The sequence below is a fragment of the Homalodisca vitripennis genome, chromosome X (genome assembly GCF_021130785.1).
Source record: "Homalodisca vitripennis isolate AUS2020 chromosome X, UT_GWSS_2.1, whole genome shotgun sequence".
Lineage (NCBI taxonomy): Eukaryota > Metazoa > Arthropoda > Insecta > Hemiptera > Cicadellidae > Homalodisca > Homalodisca vitripennis.
The window spans coordinates 12,064,776-12,084,198 of NC_060215.1; the positions used below are offsets into that span (position 1 = coordinate 12,064,776).

At 32.9% G+C, this 19,423-nt stretch overlaps 1 protein-coding gene across 7 annotated transcripts in view; it reads right to left on the reverse strand.

Moving 5' to 3' along the window:
• LOC124368688 (small glutamine-rich tetratricopeptide repeat-containing protein alpha-like) overlaps positions 1-19,423 on the reverse strand; it is a 56,778-nt gene that overhangs the window by 27,261 nt on the left and 10,094 nt on the right. For 3 of the 7 annotated variants that reach the window (XM_046825982.1, XM_046825976.1, XM_046825981.1), the window contains exons 2-4: positions 9,182-9,391; positions 6,548-6,666; positions 2,523-2,672 (exon numbers count right to left, since the gene is read on the reverse strand). In XM_046825982.1, the coding sequence (XP_046681938.1) occupies positions 2,523-2,672; positions 6,548-6,666; positions 9,182-9,391 (479 nt within the window). Of the gene's footprint in view, positions 1-2,522; positions 2,673-6,547; positions 6,667-9,181; positions 9,395-12,680; positions 12,805-13,995; positions 14,105-19,423 lie in introns of those variants that run through there. The other 4 variants (XM_046825978.1, XM_046825979.1, XM_046825980.1 and 1 more) reach the window with 4 other exon arrangements.

The window sequence follows — 19,423 nt, forward strand, 5'->3', positions numbered from 1 at the left end:
TAATCCAATGGAGATAGATCTGGTGATGTTGGTGGCCAAGGGTGAGGCCCTCCACGACCAATTCAGTGTCCAGGAAATTGATGATTTAAGTAAGCAGAAACGGCATGTGAAAAGTGGGGAGGTGCTTCGTCATGCTGGAAGTACAAATTTTGTCTGAGATGTAAAGGAACATTCTCTTACAGCTGCGGCAACTCTTCTTGAAGGAAAATGCAAATAGAACTCAGCATTTAGGCGTCCAGGTAATATGAAAGGTCCAATCAGCCGATTGTGCAAAAGGCCACACCAGACATTGACGCTAAATCGGTGTTGAAAGTTCTGTTCCACTACCTCATGTGGATTTTCTTCTGCCCATGAGTGTTCATTGTGCAAGTTATTGACACCATCCCGAGTGAATTGTGCCTCATCCGTAAACAAAATACGCTTGTAGAGTTTGATTTATTAATATTCAAAAAAGTTTGCAAAACTCCAAGCGAAGCGGGACCATCCCCTAGCTGTAGATGTTGAACCTTTTGTTTATGAAACGGATTAAAATTTGTGTTTCGATTAAGTGACCTCCACACCGTTGACTGCGAAACTCCTATCCGCCTAGAAATACGTCGTGTACTTACACCTGGACTGCGATGAACAGCATTAATAACAATATCATCATCAAGTTGGACAGCTCGTTCATAATTGGTTCTAGTACTTGGTAGTGATCCTGTTTTCCCGAAGAGTAGGGAAAAGTTCCTGAAATTTTTTTGGTATCTGGAATCCTCCTATTAGGGTAACTTAGTTCATATTCTTCTACAGCAGCTCTAGCATTACCATTACAGTAACCCAAAATAAAAACCATATCAGCGTATTCCTCTGATGTAAATAAGTAAGGAACATTTTTTCGCTGAATAAACAATCGAATTATAACTCACAGAAAAATTGCATTTAATAACACGATTCACAGAACCCGATCTCCTGCTGTAGCTTGCAAAACACCACTAATACACAGTTCTAACGTAACAGTACAGAATACCATTGTTGATCAGCTGTTTATTCGTGTGTTACCAACTTAGAAAATTAATAAAACAAAAAAAACTGCATTTCGATGATTAGGTAAACAATAATGGGAAAATGTTTGCTTCATTTATTTTCAAAAATTTGATGTAAATTTTTATTAAAAAAAAATACAACGTAATAAAACATGATATTTTTTTATTTACAAACAAATTTATTTAACAGTTAATCTTGTTTTCCTCAATTTATCTCATCATTAAGGAAGAAACATTTTGTTTTTGGTTTTATTTTAACTAAATACCGTACGGTATTTCTTTACAGCTAGTAATGTATTATACTGAATAAAATCGATTTTTTTGGTACTTATTTCTGTTTTATTTTAGACTTTGATTATATCAATTTTCTCAGAATTAAATTCTCTACAATTAAATGGTTTATTGATTTTATGTATTTTAATTACCAATTTAAAACAAAGTTATTGTACATCAAACTTAAAAAAAAAACATTGTTTCGTGCCCCAATTTTTTGCATTTAACCCTGAATCCCTCAAAAACTACTACAGGTACAGTTCTGAAACCTATTTTATTTAGCTTTATCAGGTAAAAATACATAAGAATCCACGATATTTCTTACTTAATTAACCTTTCCAAAAGTTCAGTATGGCTTTATTTTACTCTTTAACCCAGGAATTCAGGCGAAATTCTTTCGCTAGCTGTAACTCGCTAACAAAGCGTTTTCGGACCTATGTTTATATAACATTTTTTCATTATTTTTACTAGTACAATGTGCTGTAGAAGTGGGGGAGAACTTCATGAATCACCCTATATATATATATATATATATATATATAAATATATATAATTCAAAAGTACCAACAAACTTCTTTTACTCAAATATTTTTTAATAATTTGTGAGTTAAATATATATGTATGCAAAACTTTTGTCTATTTTAGATTTATTCAAATAAATTTAACATTACCTATGAGGGTGCAAGTAGAGAAATTTTTTTCATTTTTTTATGTTAATAAGTAATTCTTGAATAAATTCAAATGATTCCATTTTTATTTTTTTTTTTTTTTTTTTGTTGTAAACTACGTGTATTTCTGAAGACACTGATATCTTAAAATGTCTGTATCTTGAAAAATAGATGAGCAGTGATTACAATTTTTTTAATCTTTACAAAATTGCAAAAAAGTGCCCGCCATTTTCGCAAAACTTATAGTCAGTTCCAGGGTTAAAAATGTGTTCATTATAAAAACCTTGCCATTTCCATGAAAGATACAACAAGAAAATACCACATGGTCCTCGAAAAAAATCTTCAGTTAAATAAAATAGTTCAAAAATGTTTTTAGTGATCAATGTCTTAAACTAAAATCCCATAATAACAAAGTTTAGTATCAAGAAATTAAAATTTTAATTTGTAGTGTATTTTTCTAAGAATAATAAGAAAAACCTACACTATCTGTTTACTACATTTGGTACCGCAATCGTCTTATGTGAATGTTTAGCCATGTAAATAAGAAACCACAACTTACCCAAGCCTGCCATATGCCTTGCTATAAGACGGATCATACTTTAAAGCAGTTTTGCAATCTTGAATTGCACTTTCATATTGGGCCAGCTTGTTGGACGCAGCCGCCCTGTTACAGTAGTAAACTGCATTTTTCGGGTCTAGCTTGATTGCCCTGAAAATCATACAAATAAAATAAGCACACAGCAGAATGATTACAGATCCTATTACAAATAGCTGAACGATTTATCTTTTATTTCGCTAACACTTTGATCAACATGAATATAGTGTCCAAGAATTATCCATTTATCTATAATGGAATCATGACTAAATAATTGCAAATTTAAGATGCCACTTGTTGAAATAGAATATTTGACAACAAATTACATTAGCTGATAAACTCAAACAAACATCTTCTTGGTGTGAAAGTCCTCGAGACAAAAATCAATATCAATAAGTGTCACACAATAGTGACACTATTAAGTTGATCACGATATGATGTATCCTACTGATGTTTCATTTAACAAGGAGCGACCATTACAATAAGACAACCATCACTATTATAATAAGGTGGTAAATTCTAATTAAAAGAGTGTGAGAATATGAAGAGTTCATAGAGTTGCCAAATGACAGAACACCTGTACTTATCAGCAATATATTCAAAGAAAATACAAAAACACAATAATTAAACATCACATGACGTACTTACTGTTTTGGGTCAATCCTAAAACAGATGTCATTTTATGACACCCATATTTATTATATACATCTTTCTTTACACACTCCAGGAAGGCTTAATTTGAGATTAAGATAAATCATAGTATTAAATTATTCCTCACACACTTTACTAATCTTTTAAGCTGTAGTACTGGGAACCCCCCCCCCTTCCTGTTAGTGGTTACCTAATGTTAGCTTAACCCATTGGCTAGCTTTGTTTGAAACAAATAATGGGTTAGCTTTGTTTGAAACAAATAAAGTGGCTAGAATTACAGAATTCTATTGAAACCAGTGTAGAGTTTGTTAGAAGTGTTCAAACTAATATTAAGTTTTCACATTCTTCTTCATAATGAAATTATCTACACATTGGTATTCAACTTTTTAAATGACTGCACAATTTTTACCAAGTTAAAAATGCATGAACAAGTTTTAAAAGTGTTTTTAATAACTTAAGTTTTGTGTGGGAAAACTATCTTGCCATGTTTAATCAGTAGTTTTACTGAAAATGCACGTAATTTTGTACGTGAAACCGAATATTTGAAAAGTTACCTAACAATACAAAATATATACAATATCAAAATCAGAAGAATAAGAAGTAGAATAATTTTTATTGCCAAATTAACAGTTCATACAGTTCAGCAACAAAGGCAATGTTACATCAATTAGGCCTAAACTATTTTAGTATGTGGCCTAAGTATTAGCACACTGTGGCCTTACAATCAACAAATGTCAAACTGAATTAACACATTCGAGTCTACGCTCGAGCCAGACGCGAGCGCCATTGTTTAAACCCCCGGCCGGCCCTCGAGCGTGACTTGAGCACAGCTTTGCCGATTGATATACGGAGTTGCTCGAGTGATATTCGAGTGCCGTCTGCTGCATTAGAAAGCCAGCGTTAATGGTCAGTTCAGAACAATTCCGCTAGGCGCTACTACGTCATACCCGCTTGAGGCTTTTGTTTATCCACTGACGTGGCCTGGCGCGTCGTCAGTCTGTCTATGACAACAATCATTTTTTTAGCATTTGAAATTTTTTTGGCAATTAAAATAATTATTTGTAAATATGTATATAGTAAATGCCTTTAAAAAAATTGAAATTCTTGTTTTATTTATTCAAAAGTTAGTTTTCAAGTAACACAAGACATGCAGGAGATTTTATTTTTCTTCAAAAATGTAAGTTTTGAAATTTTTTAAAAAATTAATTACATTTTATAGGAATTCAGTTTTACATATCATTTTAAAGAGGAAAGATAGAACTTTCAAGAAAATATAATATTGTATACATAATATTTAACATTTTTCTAAAAACAAAATGTGAAAACCAATTAATCTATGCAGACCGGGTTATAAAAACAGCAAATAGCGAGCCAGACTCCAATGTGTTTAAAAAGCCTTGAAACTTGAATGAAAGAACTTATGTAGTAAACATTAAAAACACATAATTAAAGAAAAGACCAAAAGCCATTCAATAATTAAAAACTCTAGAGAGCAGGTAAAGAAATCTTGCCTTAATATCAGTTAGACAATTAAAGGTTAAAATTCAAAATAAAATAAAAATTAAGGTACAGTTTCTAACTTAATATCACAGCAGGCCACAGCACTGGTAAAATAGGCCTAAATAATTATTTAAAATATTTAATCTACTGTTGTTTAAAAAAAAACAACTCTTGTAATTTATAGAAAAGGATTTTGTACTAACAAGCTATGTATCACAGCCCTAAAAGTTCTCACATCTACATGACTTGATACAGGCAACTTATTAAACATTTTAATTGCTAAGAGTGGCAGATCATTTTGAGCTTTATTTAACCTACATTAAAGTTGGTCAATCATGCAGATTCTTGTAAAATGAGCACTAACAGAATGTCCTAACTGATGATTGTGAATGTTTAGAATGTGTAAAAATCATCTTCTTTGTCAACATGCAAAGTGTATTGTTTATATTTCCTTAGTTTCAGTTAAAGTGTTAAACTAAATCAAACCATTGGGCATATTATCATTAATTAACATCAGATAGAGGACCTTTTATTCCATAGAAGAGATGGTGAAGTTTGTCTAGAAATAGGTCAGCACCAAAAAAATGGACCGTTCTCATATTCCCCTAGGCCAATGGGTTAATTCAGGGGTTAGCTAAATTCACAGTTAAATTTTCTAAGGACTAATATAACAATGTTTAAGGGAACTGGAAAGCAAGGAGGTCCAAGCAAGAAGAGTTACACAACTGGAGGGAGTTATGTTCACCAAGAAAAAGGTAGACCGGGCCATGACAGTTAGTGTATCAAAGGCTAATTATAATCAGTGGTAGTGATGGGAGAGTAGAATACTTAAAAGAATCGAATAAAGTGTATTCAAAAGCACCCTTGTATTTGAATATGCATTTGAATACTTTTTCTAAAAGACATGTCTCTTGTCTTACTTCCTTCCCGTAATCCATTGTTTCCTGGTTATTTGGAATTGCCCTGCCAAAATAGTTTGTCTTTTTGCGCTTCCTGCAAACATGTCATACCCATGATTTAAGAACTCCAGAAAAAATAAATTTGTTTACCTGCTACTTCAGTCCCATCTGCAAGATTCTTTTTTTACTACAGGTTTTGTCACCAATGATCAAAGAAATAGGTTGAAGCCAAAAACCTTAATCATATTTTGTTTTTACAAAACATGAAATAAAAATTAATTTTTGTCTTTATTGTTTACAAATGTATCTATTAATTGAATATTTGTACAGTTATACATTTTGTCAGATTTAATCTTTTTAATAACTTATTCCAAATTATGAATCTCACCTTAATTATTCTTTTCATAGTTCAGATTGTTTAAAAATGTATTTATTAATTTAATATTTGTACAATTATACATTTTGACAAGTTATTATGTTTTTTCATTTATTTATTCATCTAAAACTCTCAAATGAATATATGTATATGAATACAGCTCTTGAATATTTTAATTGAATACTATTGGTCCTAACGAATAAGTATTGTAGGTTTGATTTCGATTCTTCCAGAGAAATTGTATTCATTTCTAGGGTATTCAAATTCATTTTGAGGTATTCGAATATATGAATACCTGGGCTGTATCCAAATACTATTCGATTCTGTATTCAATTCTCCCATCACTAACCATTGAGAGTAACATTATTAGATTTTAGTTCAACATCTCTTGATTATAGATAGATCTATACAGCAAGGTTGCAATACCTCATGTAGTAATTGTTTTAGCAATACATCAATACAATATAAGCGGATGGAGGGATTACACCCCTGTACTGATTGTACCTCTAGTACAATACTACAGTAATATCGTTAACAGGCTTTAATCACAATTTGTTACTTACTTTGTGTAACAGGCAGCAGCTTCTTGGAATTTCTGCGCACTCATATGGGCATTGCCCTCAGATTTGAGAGCTTCTGCTGCGGCTTTCTCTTCAGCAGAAGCTTCCTTTAGAGCTTCTTGCTAGAAAAATAAAATATAACATATTTCAATTACTGGGAGTCAAACATTTTATAATAAACATGCAGACTTAAGTGGTTTAAATACTTAGCTTGCCATTATTTTATACTGAATTAACAAGTTTACGACAATGTCTTATTTCCGAACCTTTTTATTTTCTGTTGAGTTTTTCAATAATAATCACTTCAAGTTTTTTTCGCTTGATGATTTAAGTGCGGGATCACATTTAACAAACCACCAAGACAGATAAACAATAAAAACACAACAAGGAAATCCGTAACAACATGTACTCTATTAGGCGCACTATGCGCTTTACCAAAGCCCAGTGTGTGTATACAAATGCAGTGTACATTAACCCTCCATCAGGCGCTTAAAATTTGAAACACCATCAGGCGCTCATGGAGGTTTCCTCCAGGTTAGCGAATAATGGATATCATAGTCGTTTAAACTGTTTGTATTTGTTTAAATATTCATACGGATTTAATTACAATGTACTATATTAATTTTTAGAAGTTAAATGAAAATTACTCTCTTATGTAATGAATTTTCCAAATAAGAAATTCAAAATCTTAAAAAATGTTATTGTATAGTAACAACATGATTTATTTTAAGGAATAATGCAATTAATTGTAAAAATGTTTAACCTACTGTAATAATATATGGAAATTAAGTTAGTTTTTAACTTCTTACAAAAACAACTTACTTCAATTCTTGAGTTATTATACAATGTAATGTCAATTATTACTCTGAAATAAAAATTTATTCTTTACTAAATTTTTTTTAATACTATACAAAGTTTCAAAACATTTTCCTTCTGGTTATTATAACGACAATGTTCACTCCATAAACAGTACTGAAATGTTCCCTAGCACACGGGTACTGTACTGACAAGTCTCTCGTCTTCATTCTCCATTTCACAAACTTGAAATAAAATATATTGTAAAATTTAAAAAGAAACCATCACAGGTCACACATTTAGGCGCACACGGATTATTACTCCATAAAAACTAAACACAATAAGGCGCTCACGGAGATTTCATCCAAGCACTACAAACACAACATCGGGCGCTCACGGAGGAATCGTCCAGTCTCGAACGGAAGTAGACGTCATACTGACAGATTTTGACAAAGATAAGCGGGAGGCTATTGTTTTGCTTCCCCGAAAGATGCTCGTAAAGTACACTGCGGGAAACGACTGCCAACATCAGAAAAGTAGTACTATTTTTAATAATAAAAAATACACGGAGGAAAACTCCGTTTAGCGCCCGATGTAGGGTTAATAACAGCTCTACTCATTTTATTTCATATAGCAACTTTAAAGAAATAAAACTTAATCATAATTTACAAATAACAATTTCAGCCATAGTTGAACCCCCATGTTTGACCTTGGCATAACAGACTTCTGGGGAAAACCCGACAGTATACATGTTTCCAGTATGAAGCAATAACATCAAACATGTCTGGACTCTTTAGATTAACTCGTTAAGAGTTACTGTATACAGTGAAGTACATAGTTTCATATTTAGCTAAAAATTATTTCGATACTTTGGTATTATCTGTTGAAAGCACATTAAAGATAGAAAAGACTTTAACTTGCTGTGAAAAATTACATGTCATTATGACGATAGGTTCTTGTTTTGTCTCCTAACAGGGAGTGACGTCAGCGAGAAGTACGCCACTCTGTCCCTATTTGAGCTTGAATTTGGGTAATACCTCCAGGGATGTTTTTCTTTCACCAGAAATGCGGTGTGGCACCAAACCACTGTAGTATGCACCGATGGCGAAGGGCATTTCCGATCGGTACTCTCTTAACCTCAGATCGTGTTCCAGATCGTCCAACTTTTCCCATCTGATATCAACTTTAATCTTTCATAGTATAATATATATGTAGGCTAATAACACATAGTAGATGGGGACAGAGTGTCCTCCTCATCGACATTGCTTCTTTTCGGGAGGCATAAAACAAGGTCCAATCGTTATAATGACATGTAATTTTCACAGCAAGTGAAATAAAGTGTGTTCTTTCTAATGAAAAATATTTTTGAGGTCTTCCGTACAAACAACTGTTCCAAAATAGTGGCCTCCAGATAATACCAAAGTACCATTATTTCATTAGGACTGTATGAGTGTTTTCCCTGAAATTTATACTTTTTATTCCAGTTTTTTTATGCTCCTTGGATCGTCTGACTTTGCCGTTCTGGCCACGGCCTAGTTCCGCCAGGGGTGGACATAAGGGGCTCTACTGTATATAATTCAAAATTCATAAATTGGGAAATCGATACTAATACTTCTTGAGAAAATGACAACTGTAATGAAGGCACAATACAAAACAGACTATTTAAAATGCAAAACAAATAAAATTATAATACTTGCAAACAGAAAGATTAAAAAAGAACATAGTCTGCAGATGAGTTGAAATATAATATTACTGATCATGGTTAACAATACTTTTATAGTTTCTTAAAATAAATATCATAGCTTACTAATTTATTGCAATAGGCTGCACTAAAACACTTACATGCTCTGCTAGATACTTTTTGAAGACGTCAAGGAGGACGCAACTAACATCAAGAGAGGGCTCCGAAGTGCCGATGTTATATGCAGCTTCTAGGCATTGTATGCCAACTTCCAAGCCCTCAGCACTTTCACCGTTGAGACCACCATCGCGCAACTGCGCTTTTAAAAATTGAATAATGGCATAGACAAGCTTCCGGTCTGTATCCGACATCTGCTGAAACATACATTGTTACATCAGTGCCAATAGTATCTCGTTGTGCCTGATTTAACATTATAAATTATTGTAGTAGACAATTACTTGAAAATTATGATAAACTATAAACAAACTTCATTTGACACACTTTATTTTTGTTACCATATTTAATCAGTGATAGATAAATAGCATAGCCTTAACAATTATACCTAATAAATTAAATCCATAACAATTTATGTTAGAAAACAACAGTACATGTTTTTAACACGCTAGATGGGCCTGCCTGATACACAAGTACTCTTATCATAGACTCGTACTTCGCTTGCTATTGTTACACACTTACACTTTTATAATATGAAGTTACAGCTTTCTAGGCCTTGTATAGTTAATGAGATGTTTTGGGTGTAATTTTCTTATTATTATATTATATCATAAAAATTGATATTATGTGATTGGAGGAGCTGATAGAATTTTGTAATTGCGGTTACATATAATACAAGATATATCTATCATATTAAATATGGTGATGTAACCACACATCTAATGTCAGATAACACCCTAACAGAGTTATAATAAAAGATATACGATATATATAGGTCATACACACAATATATAGAAAGTGTGGATAACTTTAATAATGTAAATTCTATTTATATGCTTTATCTATATGCAATTTAACTGCATACTGTACTGATGTAGTTTACTCAAACGATATTGTCTTATGTCCTATTAACGGAAACAAATGAGACAGTTGTTCAAAATACAAGTGCAGACAGTCTGCGTTTGCCTTAACGCCTTACCTTTGTTTGATATTTAATGGGTTTTAAGTTACAATTTGGGGGTTTCCATTTACCTTATCTTATAAAAAAGGAAAGAAACTAGATAATTAAAAAAAAAAATGCCAAAAGGCAGTCCTCTCTAACTTGCTAGTGAAACTGTTGTAATATCTTCCTGCATTTAATGTTGATTTCACCAACCTATACATTAATAATTTTAATATACCACATTTGAAATGGTTTGTAATATTGAACTCGAACAAAATTAAATAAATATGGTTGGCTAGTAAAAATATTTACGTGTTTGTAAAAATCGTTACATTTCAACCTCTGATTAAAACCTAACGAGCGGCCCCGATTTTAGTGAGTATTTTAACTGCCGTGTTGCAACTATACAAATCCAATATATGCAACGAGACTTCATGAAATGAACATGGTATTTCGTTGCAATGGAACTGTTGGTGGAACCGCAGCATAGTGTTGCGAACTCGTTGCAATGGTTCAATGACTAGCACATTTAACAGAAACATTATAGAAATTATGAAAATACCAATAATGAAATCTTGTTTTGTATATAAAGTTAACAAAAACTTACCTAACCTAACCTCCTGACTGTCTCGCATATCCAGAGGCCAACTGCCCTACTTGAGAGTCAAACACCCTACAGGGTGGTCACTCAAAACCCTTTTTATAATTACCGGTCTTTTCAGATTGAAAATGTTCAATTCTCTGGTTAATTTACAAACCATATAAAAATAACTGTAATACTGTATTTTACCCTTACGCCGAGCGTCTTTATGATTTTTTGTAACCAGCTATATTTACAGGAAATATTACGAAGATGCAGTGGGTTAGCAAATTGAATCGCTAGCAGTATATGCGAGAAATGTAGTAACGAAAGCAAAAATCCAAGCCATTCACAATAATTGGAGACGCCTTAGATCACAGGGACCTTGTGGAACATTATTAATTATTTAACTATTAAACCTGACCCTCCAATTCTTCCTTTATTAGTTATTTCTCTTTTCAAATTATCCGGTTTTTGCCGCTTGAAAATTTCCGATGCTCTAATCCATTTTCAAACCAAATATAAACAACTGTAATATTGTATTTCATCCTTATGCAGAATTATATAGTGACAATTTTTAGTCACTAGCTTTATTTGCCAAAAATGTTGTGAAGCTGCAATAGCTTAGCAAATTTAATTGCTACGGGTATATGCGAGGAATATGGTGACAATTCTCTATCCCCTCCTTGTTAATATATCTGAGGCTTTTAGTGTGTCGACGTAACATTGTATTTACTGAACTTTACTTTTAATTTTGTTTCCCCCTAAAGGTATGGGGAAAAAAACAAGCCTAAGAATAGCATGCTCCTTCAAATGAATTTGCAGATATTTCAGGAAACTGAAACATTGTAATAGTACTACAAGTCATATACGCTACCCTCAACTTTCAAATACAATAGAGATGATATGGACGACCAGAATACATTCCAATTACATAAAAATGTATGGCCATAACATATATGTCTGGTATTAATTAAAATACAAACATATGAAAAAAATCAAACATCTGCATTCACGATTACAAGATTCAAGATATAAGCCTATAAATATATTTTTTTATAGAATCAATTTATGTATATACAATACAAAAAAGATGTAAAGGTAAAATAGTCTGTTTACCACCGAGCAGTTGAAGTCCACACATACAGTTGTAGAAAATATGAACTTTGAGTTAAATATTATTTTAAAAAGTGTTATTTTATTACTCCACATTTCTAATTATAAATTTTAAGGCATCCATGACTACAAAAACACATTGTACTAACCGATATTTTGTGTACTACCGATAAGTTTTTGTCCAAGAATAGACGTAGCAGACTCACCAAGATGCACCAAAATAAATATAAAAAATGTACAAATTGTAACCATATCATGTTTACAAATACGGTAATCGGTAATTTTTTTTATCTGTCTACCTTTTTACACACAGGAAGTACAAATAAAATATGCCAGCACTCATAAGTTTGTGTACTGCCAAACTTTTTATAATAATAATAATGTGAAATTGTGACTTTCCAAGCGTATTTGAAGTATTTCTATTGGTATCGTACAGGAATCATGTGAAGAGCCGTGGTATCAAATCTTGAAATCGACCCTTACATACTTAAAAATGTCAGAGACATTATAAAATTTCACGCATATTCACAAACATTTTCCCAGTAGCTTACCCAAAATTCAAAAATAATCCATGCTTTTCCAGGTTTTCATTGTAAGTGGCAGCCCTGGTTACAGACCCGCAGAATTATTGTTGTTCCGAATATATCAAATTTCCTATCAATATATGAGGAATAAAGTAATGTGCTACGGAACAGTTCTCCCCCCGAAAGCAAACGTAATTAAGGTAATCAATTACTCTCTCATCTCTAAAATATTTTGAGTTTGCCTTAAGATGATACCTTACACAAGAATAGAATCACGCCATCACAACATAAACACTAACATCATAAAGTTAATTTTAACTCACAAGTTCGTGTGATGGTACTCATTGACTATGAAACAGCACGATGTATGGCTACAGTATATAACCTACTCATAAAAGTAATGATTGGTTGGACGATTTGGTTTGAACAGTTCTAATTCTCCAACCGATCATCATGTGAGCGGTGCAGTCGTTCATACGGAACAGTTGATCAAACATTGATTACATTTCTACCAGTTGTCCAAACAATGCCACAAAGACAACAAAACCTGCAGTGTGTGGAAAATTCAGGTGACTGGCTCTTTGCAGACTGCCTACAATATTAGTTCAGCCGAGGTTTGAATTTGACCATAATCACTTTAGTTTTTTATTAACCTATGTAATCTTATAACCAATCAAAAAGTATGTGAGAAGCAATCATTCACAAACTGAAGTGAGACATTCCGTCCACACATTCTGTAAACAGTTCAATATCACTACTCGCATGTAGTCGATTTTCATTTACAGTTTCATGGATCACATCATGTAACCTAAACACACTTTATCACTAGGCTATAGTAAGTTTGCGTGCCATTTCTAGCATTGATAATTTACTTTGAATATATTGGTGATAGGAAACTGTTATTCCTTTAGAAACCAGAATCACTGTTGCATGCATTAAGTAAGTTGGAGATTTTTCACTGCACTGTTAATTTTCACACAGTAATTAATCTAGTTTTATTGGGTTTGAATCCTACATAGGCTAGCAATAGCCTATTTTATTGTTTAAAAAACTGAATAAAATTTTTGATTCATATTACTAAGTAAAATGATAAATCAGTGTAGGCCTATTTGGAAAATTCATACAGGACATATTATGACCCATGATAAATTGAAATAGGCTACCACTACCTACTTGCCTAACCCAGTTTTATTATATTTAAATCTCACATAGCAATAGTATTTTGTTTAGGCCTGAATAGTTCTTATTGATTCATATTACTTAGTAAAATCAATCAGTGTAGGCCTACTTGACAATTGCTTATCTGTACAGTTAGTTACTCAAAATAAATTGATATAGGATACCACTGGCCAGTGCCTACCAAGTAATACTAGTGATGAAGTACTTTTCAATATGTAACCAATGAATGCCCAGCCTATTCAATGTCAATCGAACTGATGTCGAGATGATAACAAAGTAAATAAGTAATCATACTTGTTTGAATTACAATACAAGATTACTAAAACATAAGAGCCTATGACCAGAAATATCTACTCCTCCTCAATGAAGGTCCACAACCTAATTGAAGTAAGCAATGAAGATAAGTGATTACGTTTTACTATATTACTGAGAACAAAATAATTAACACAATTTACTTACGATTCTGTAGGTAAAATTCGCTCTTTTATTTTAATAAACGCGCAAACTAACTTTACACAAAGCCGGTATGCACGAAGCTCTCGACAAACTGTCGTCTGGATCGGGCGGAAAGCGTGAATACGAGGCGGGAAACGTCAACGGAAGGCGCGAAAATTGTCTGTGTAGAGAATTCTAGAATGTTCTAGAAGGTTCTAGAAAACAAACTATTCTCTTCCGGTTCTCAAAGACGTATACATTATAAAACTTCTCCATTTTTTTTCAATCGTCGGAACCAGTAAGGTGTTTAAAACTGGAAAACAAATTCTTTTCTTCCTGACACAGATGCCTAAAATGTCACAGAAATGGAACATTCCCTCACACTACATAGGCTAAATAATAAATATGTTTATGCAATTGATCATACACTGTTGAAAAAACAAAGTCTTTAATTATACAGCAACAACAGCCATATATACAATAGCGTCATATTTTTGTCAATTAAACATTTATATTAGTTTTGACATAGTAAATGTATGACTCTTTTACAAACTTAGGTTACTTATGAAATATGCAAATTAATGATACAGAAAGTAAAGTTGTCTACTAGCCTTTAACTTACATAATCAGAAACGGTCATATTTTACATTTAGTAAAAGAAAATAGTTTAGTCTACATAACCTAACTTGAGAATACCGTTATGGAAATTTTGAAAAATACAAATAACTGAGATACCATAAATAGTATTATTAGCTGTAATGTGCGAGGTTTTCAACATGTATAGTAACTTCTATACTGGCAGATATTGTTCCCAAACCAAATAAAAACAAAAATTAATATTTAAACTTTCATAATTCAATAATTACCCAGTACAGTAGTCATTTTGTATTTTTCATTGAACTATTTTTAATTTGAGAACAAATTGTTGCAATAACTTGAAATTTGGTAAACAGTCTTAAACTTTAAAGGCCTAATTAAAGAAAAAAAAATGTTTACAAGCTTTATTTTCAAGTTAGTAGCTTCTTAAAAATGTTAAGTAAACATCACAGCAACAACACATGATAAAAAGTAACTATTATTACCTGTTAGATATAGCCTACAATTTAATCCGCCATAGGCTCCTTGTCAGATGGCATCTAACAACATTATTCTCACTAAAGACAATTTATTTAATAGTTAGCACTGCAATATAAGCATCAAGTGCTTTCAAAACTATATCAGGAACATGTTAAACTTAGCTATAGTATATTTTATCTGAAGGCTGATGGGTGGGGGTTAATAGAAGAGCACCAGGACAGTAATGTTAGTTGCCATCTACACATGAGCCTAACTGACTTATTGTTTGGTAAAGTCTACGTGCAAGCCTTTTGACGGGTTTGTGTTTTCGTGTCAGAGTGGTTTGTTTTCGTTATACGTTTTAATATTTTATGTGTGTGTTCTGATTATTATTTATCTTAACATTCCGCATTATCTCAGAAACTCCATAACAGTGGTTTTAGGATAAGAAGCTCCTCCTCAAACTCCACCTCATGTTAAGAAGATTTCAGATATCTAAACATACTTAAACTAATTTATTTTATAATCATCACCAAAAAATTGTACATTATTACTTCCAAAAATATTCGTTGTGAGAAAAATTTACTCTGGCATATAAATACAAATTCAAAATCAATAATCCAAGGACAAAATCCAAGGTCCTTTTACTATCTGGTGTAGAAACACAGATTTACACCCTATAAATGTAACAACTGCAGAGGATCCTTATGTAAAGAACACACTGCATCATCTGTATACAAATGCAACACATGCATTGCCACCGTACGTAAACGAGTAATCTGTAGACTCAGCCATATTGACAAGCAATTTGTTATATATTTTCTCGATATCTTAACATTATTTTTAACGAACTTGATTTTTAATATAAATATTTTATTATAAATACATTTTTCAGTATGTCTACGTATTATGTTAAATTGCATGCAAGAAATTTAATGTTTAATTACAAAAACAGACACAATAATTATATTCCAATTCTTTAAATATATAAAAGTGTAAATCATAAATATTTATAAAAAAACAATCATACCACTATACTGAAATTAATTAGAAACAAAAAACTGTTTTAACAGTAAATTATTTAATATTAAACAATAAAGTTGTCGCATGTCAAATGTTTAGATGCCAGCTATACAAGAGCCTACAGGAGAGAGAATCAGGTACACAAGCCTGATGGAGAGTTAATTAAAAGTTCAATGATACCAATTTTAAGAAAATTTGTTGATAAATAAGGGGAGATCATTCACTTTTTTTAATCTGAGTGTTAACAAATGTCAAATGTCATTAAATGAGAGTGAACAGTTTTTTTAAATCATGTGTTTTAATATTAGATTGTTTAATCAGCTGATTATAACATTACATTGTTGGATTGTGATCATAATATCCTCACCCATTGAAGGATTTAGGTTTATTTTGATAAAACAATACAAATAGAAAGCCTGATTTTCTTTAAAGTTTAAGACTGTTTACCAAATTTCAAGTTATTGCAACAATTTGTTCTCAAATTAAAAATAGTTCAATGAAAAATACAAAATGACTACTGTACTGGGTAATTATTGAATTATGAAAGTTTAAATATTAATTTTTGTTTTTATTTGGTTTGGGAACAATATCTGCCAGTATAGAAGTTACTGTTGCTCTCATTCTGCCCACTCACTGTCATAAAAACTTCTGTACGGGACGGCAGCGTAGCTTTACTCACAAGCACAGAGGTCTCCAAAATGGACAGTCCATAGATCCGGGCTGAACAGTAGCTGACTGTCGTTCCTATCCAACCCATTCACTTATGAATGGTACAGCAGTGTAGCTTTACTCACAAGCCCACAGAGTGCTCCAGACAGTTCATAGATCCGGGCTGAACAGTGGCTGACTGTCGTTCCTATCCAACCCATTCACTTATGAATGGTACAGCAGTGTAGCTTTACTCACAAGCCCACAGAGTGCTCCAGACAGTTCATAGATCCGGGCTGAACAGTGGCTGACTGTCGTTCCTATCCAACCCATTAACTGTCATTAACTTATGTACGGTACGGCAGCGTAGCCGGTAAATGACAATTTGTGGGTTGGAGGGGAACAACAGTCAGGCGCTGTATGCTTTGGAGTGCTGTGTGAGCGATTGGACTAGGTTAAACTGGAATACTGTGTACCAGTGACATGTACAATACATGGTATGTCAGCATAAAAAAATTCATTCTGGAAATGAAAGTTATACTAGCCAAAACTGTTATAAGAAATTGTTAAAAATAGTTTTAGATCATTTTAAATAACGTGGGTAAAAAAAAATGGGGCTTTGGAGCACTCTGTGGACTTGTGGATAAAGCTACGCTGCTGTACCTTTCACAAGTTAATAACAGTGAATGGGTGGGATAGGAACGACAGTCAGCTACTGTTCAGCCCGGATCTATGGACCGTCCGTTTTGGAGCACTCTGTAGGCTTGTGAGTAAAGCTATGCTGCCGTACCGTACATAAGTTAATGACAGTTAATGGGTTGGATAGGAACGACAGTCAGCTACTGTTCAACCCGGATATATGGACTGTCTGTTTTGGAGCACTCTGTGGGCTTGTGAGTAGAACAGCTGCTGTGTAGAACAGCGTACGCACGTACAGAACCGGGTAATAGTCACACATGTTAAGAGTCAACTACAATCTCCCTCTCTCTTACGCACTGCAGTTCTAAACGGCAACATTACACAACATCTGGAGTGCTGTGTAGAACAGCGTACGCACGTACAGAACCGGGTAATAGTCACACATGTTAAGAGTCAACTACAATCTCCCTCTCTCTTACGCACTGCAGTTCTAAACGGCAACATTACACAACATCTGGACTGCTGTGTAAAACAGCGTACGCACATACAGAACCGGGTAAGTCACACATGTTAAGAGTCAACTACAATCTCCCTCTCTCTTACGCACTGCAGTTCTAAACGGCAACATTACACAACATCTGGAGTGCTGTGTAAAACAGCGTACGCACATACAGAACCGGGTAATAGTCACACATGTTAAGAGTCAACTACAATCTCCCTCTCTCTTACGCACTGCAGTTCTAAACGGCAACATTACACAACATCTGGAGTGCTGTGTAAAACAGCGTACGCACATACAGAACCGGGTAATAGTCACACATGTTAAGAGTCAACTACAATCTCCCTCTCTCTCACGCACTGCAGTCCTAAACGGCAACATTACACTGTCTCCAAAAGTCATGAGCAACTCCACAGTACTGCTGTGCCAATCACTTTTCCGTATACCTCGAACCCTTTAGATATAATGTTATCCTATGTTTTCTTATAAAACTAGATTTTTACATGGTGTTAAGAGGTCTTTTAGCAAATTCATAATGTTTAAAGAAGAACCTCAAACTGTCAATATTTTTTACCTGTTTGCTGGTGCTAAGTAACATAATATTATGTTAATACGTTAATAATATGTTAATTAATAATACGTTTTATGAGACATTTTATGTTTATATTGAAGCATTTAGGTATAGTAGATGTAAAAGTGAGTTTTGTAATAAAACACAGAAAAATACACAAAAAATTAATCATTTACAAACAAATCATATTTTCGACAAAGCCAGAATACATAAGTTTTCATTAACATGTCTCTGATATCACTTGATCTTCATGAATCGCTCACCCATTCTTTTATTTATTTTTTATTTGTATTTATTTATTTCCAACGGACATAGTTCCAAAACATAATAATGCACAATAACTATGACCAAATAAAACAAAACTGGAAATGCTTAGTTGAAAAACTACTGTTACGACTGCTCAGTGATTGAAAAGGAATAACAGCTGAAAATAATGCAGATTGGTAATCAATTACAAGTTTAAAATAAGTAAAATATCACTAAAGATGAACTACAACTTGTGGGCTTTCATTTGATATATCATTTAAAGGTCTGTGACTAATAATAAAGTTTGTATATGTATTCTAACCAATAAATACCATGATCACTAAATACTCTTGTACATGTCTGTATAGAACACCCAATACCACAGACTCACCAATTTTTTTGTATTCTAAGATGAATTCTTGCATAGTACTACCGCAATGAATCATGAAGTTATTATTTATGCTGATTTTAACATAAACATTTTGGAGGCCAAAGATAGGCATGCAATAGAATTTGTTAACTTAGTTACGGCATGAACAATGACCTAATTACACATCCTGGAATCATGAACAAGGGTTCATGCGTAGACAATATAGTCATTAGTATTCATCCAGACACATTCTGATCATTTTTGGTGCTAACATTGATGGGCCATCTGCACATCTGGAAGAGTCTAGTAACACTTACCTTTCGAGATTAGTCCAAAATAAGGATACCTTAACTTTTTAGAAAATATACGGAACATAAACTGGTTACCAGTTTACACTTTT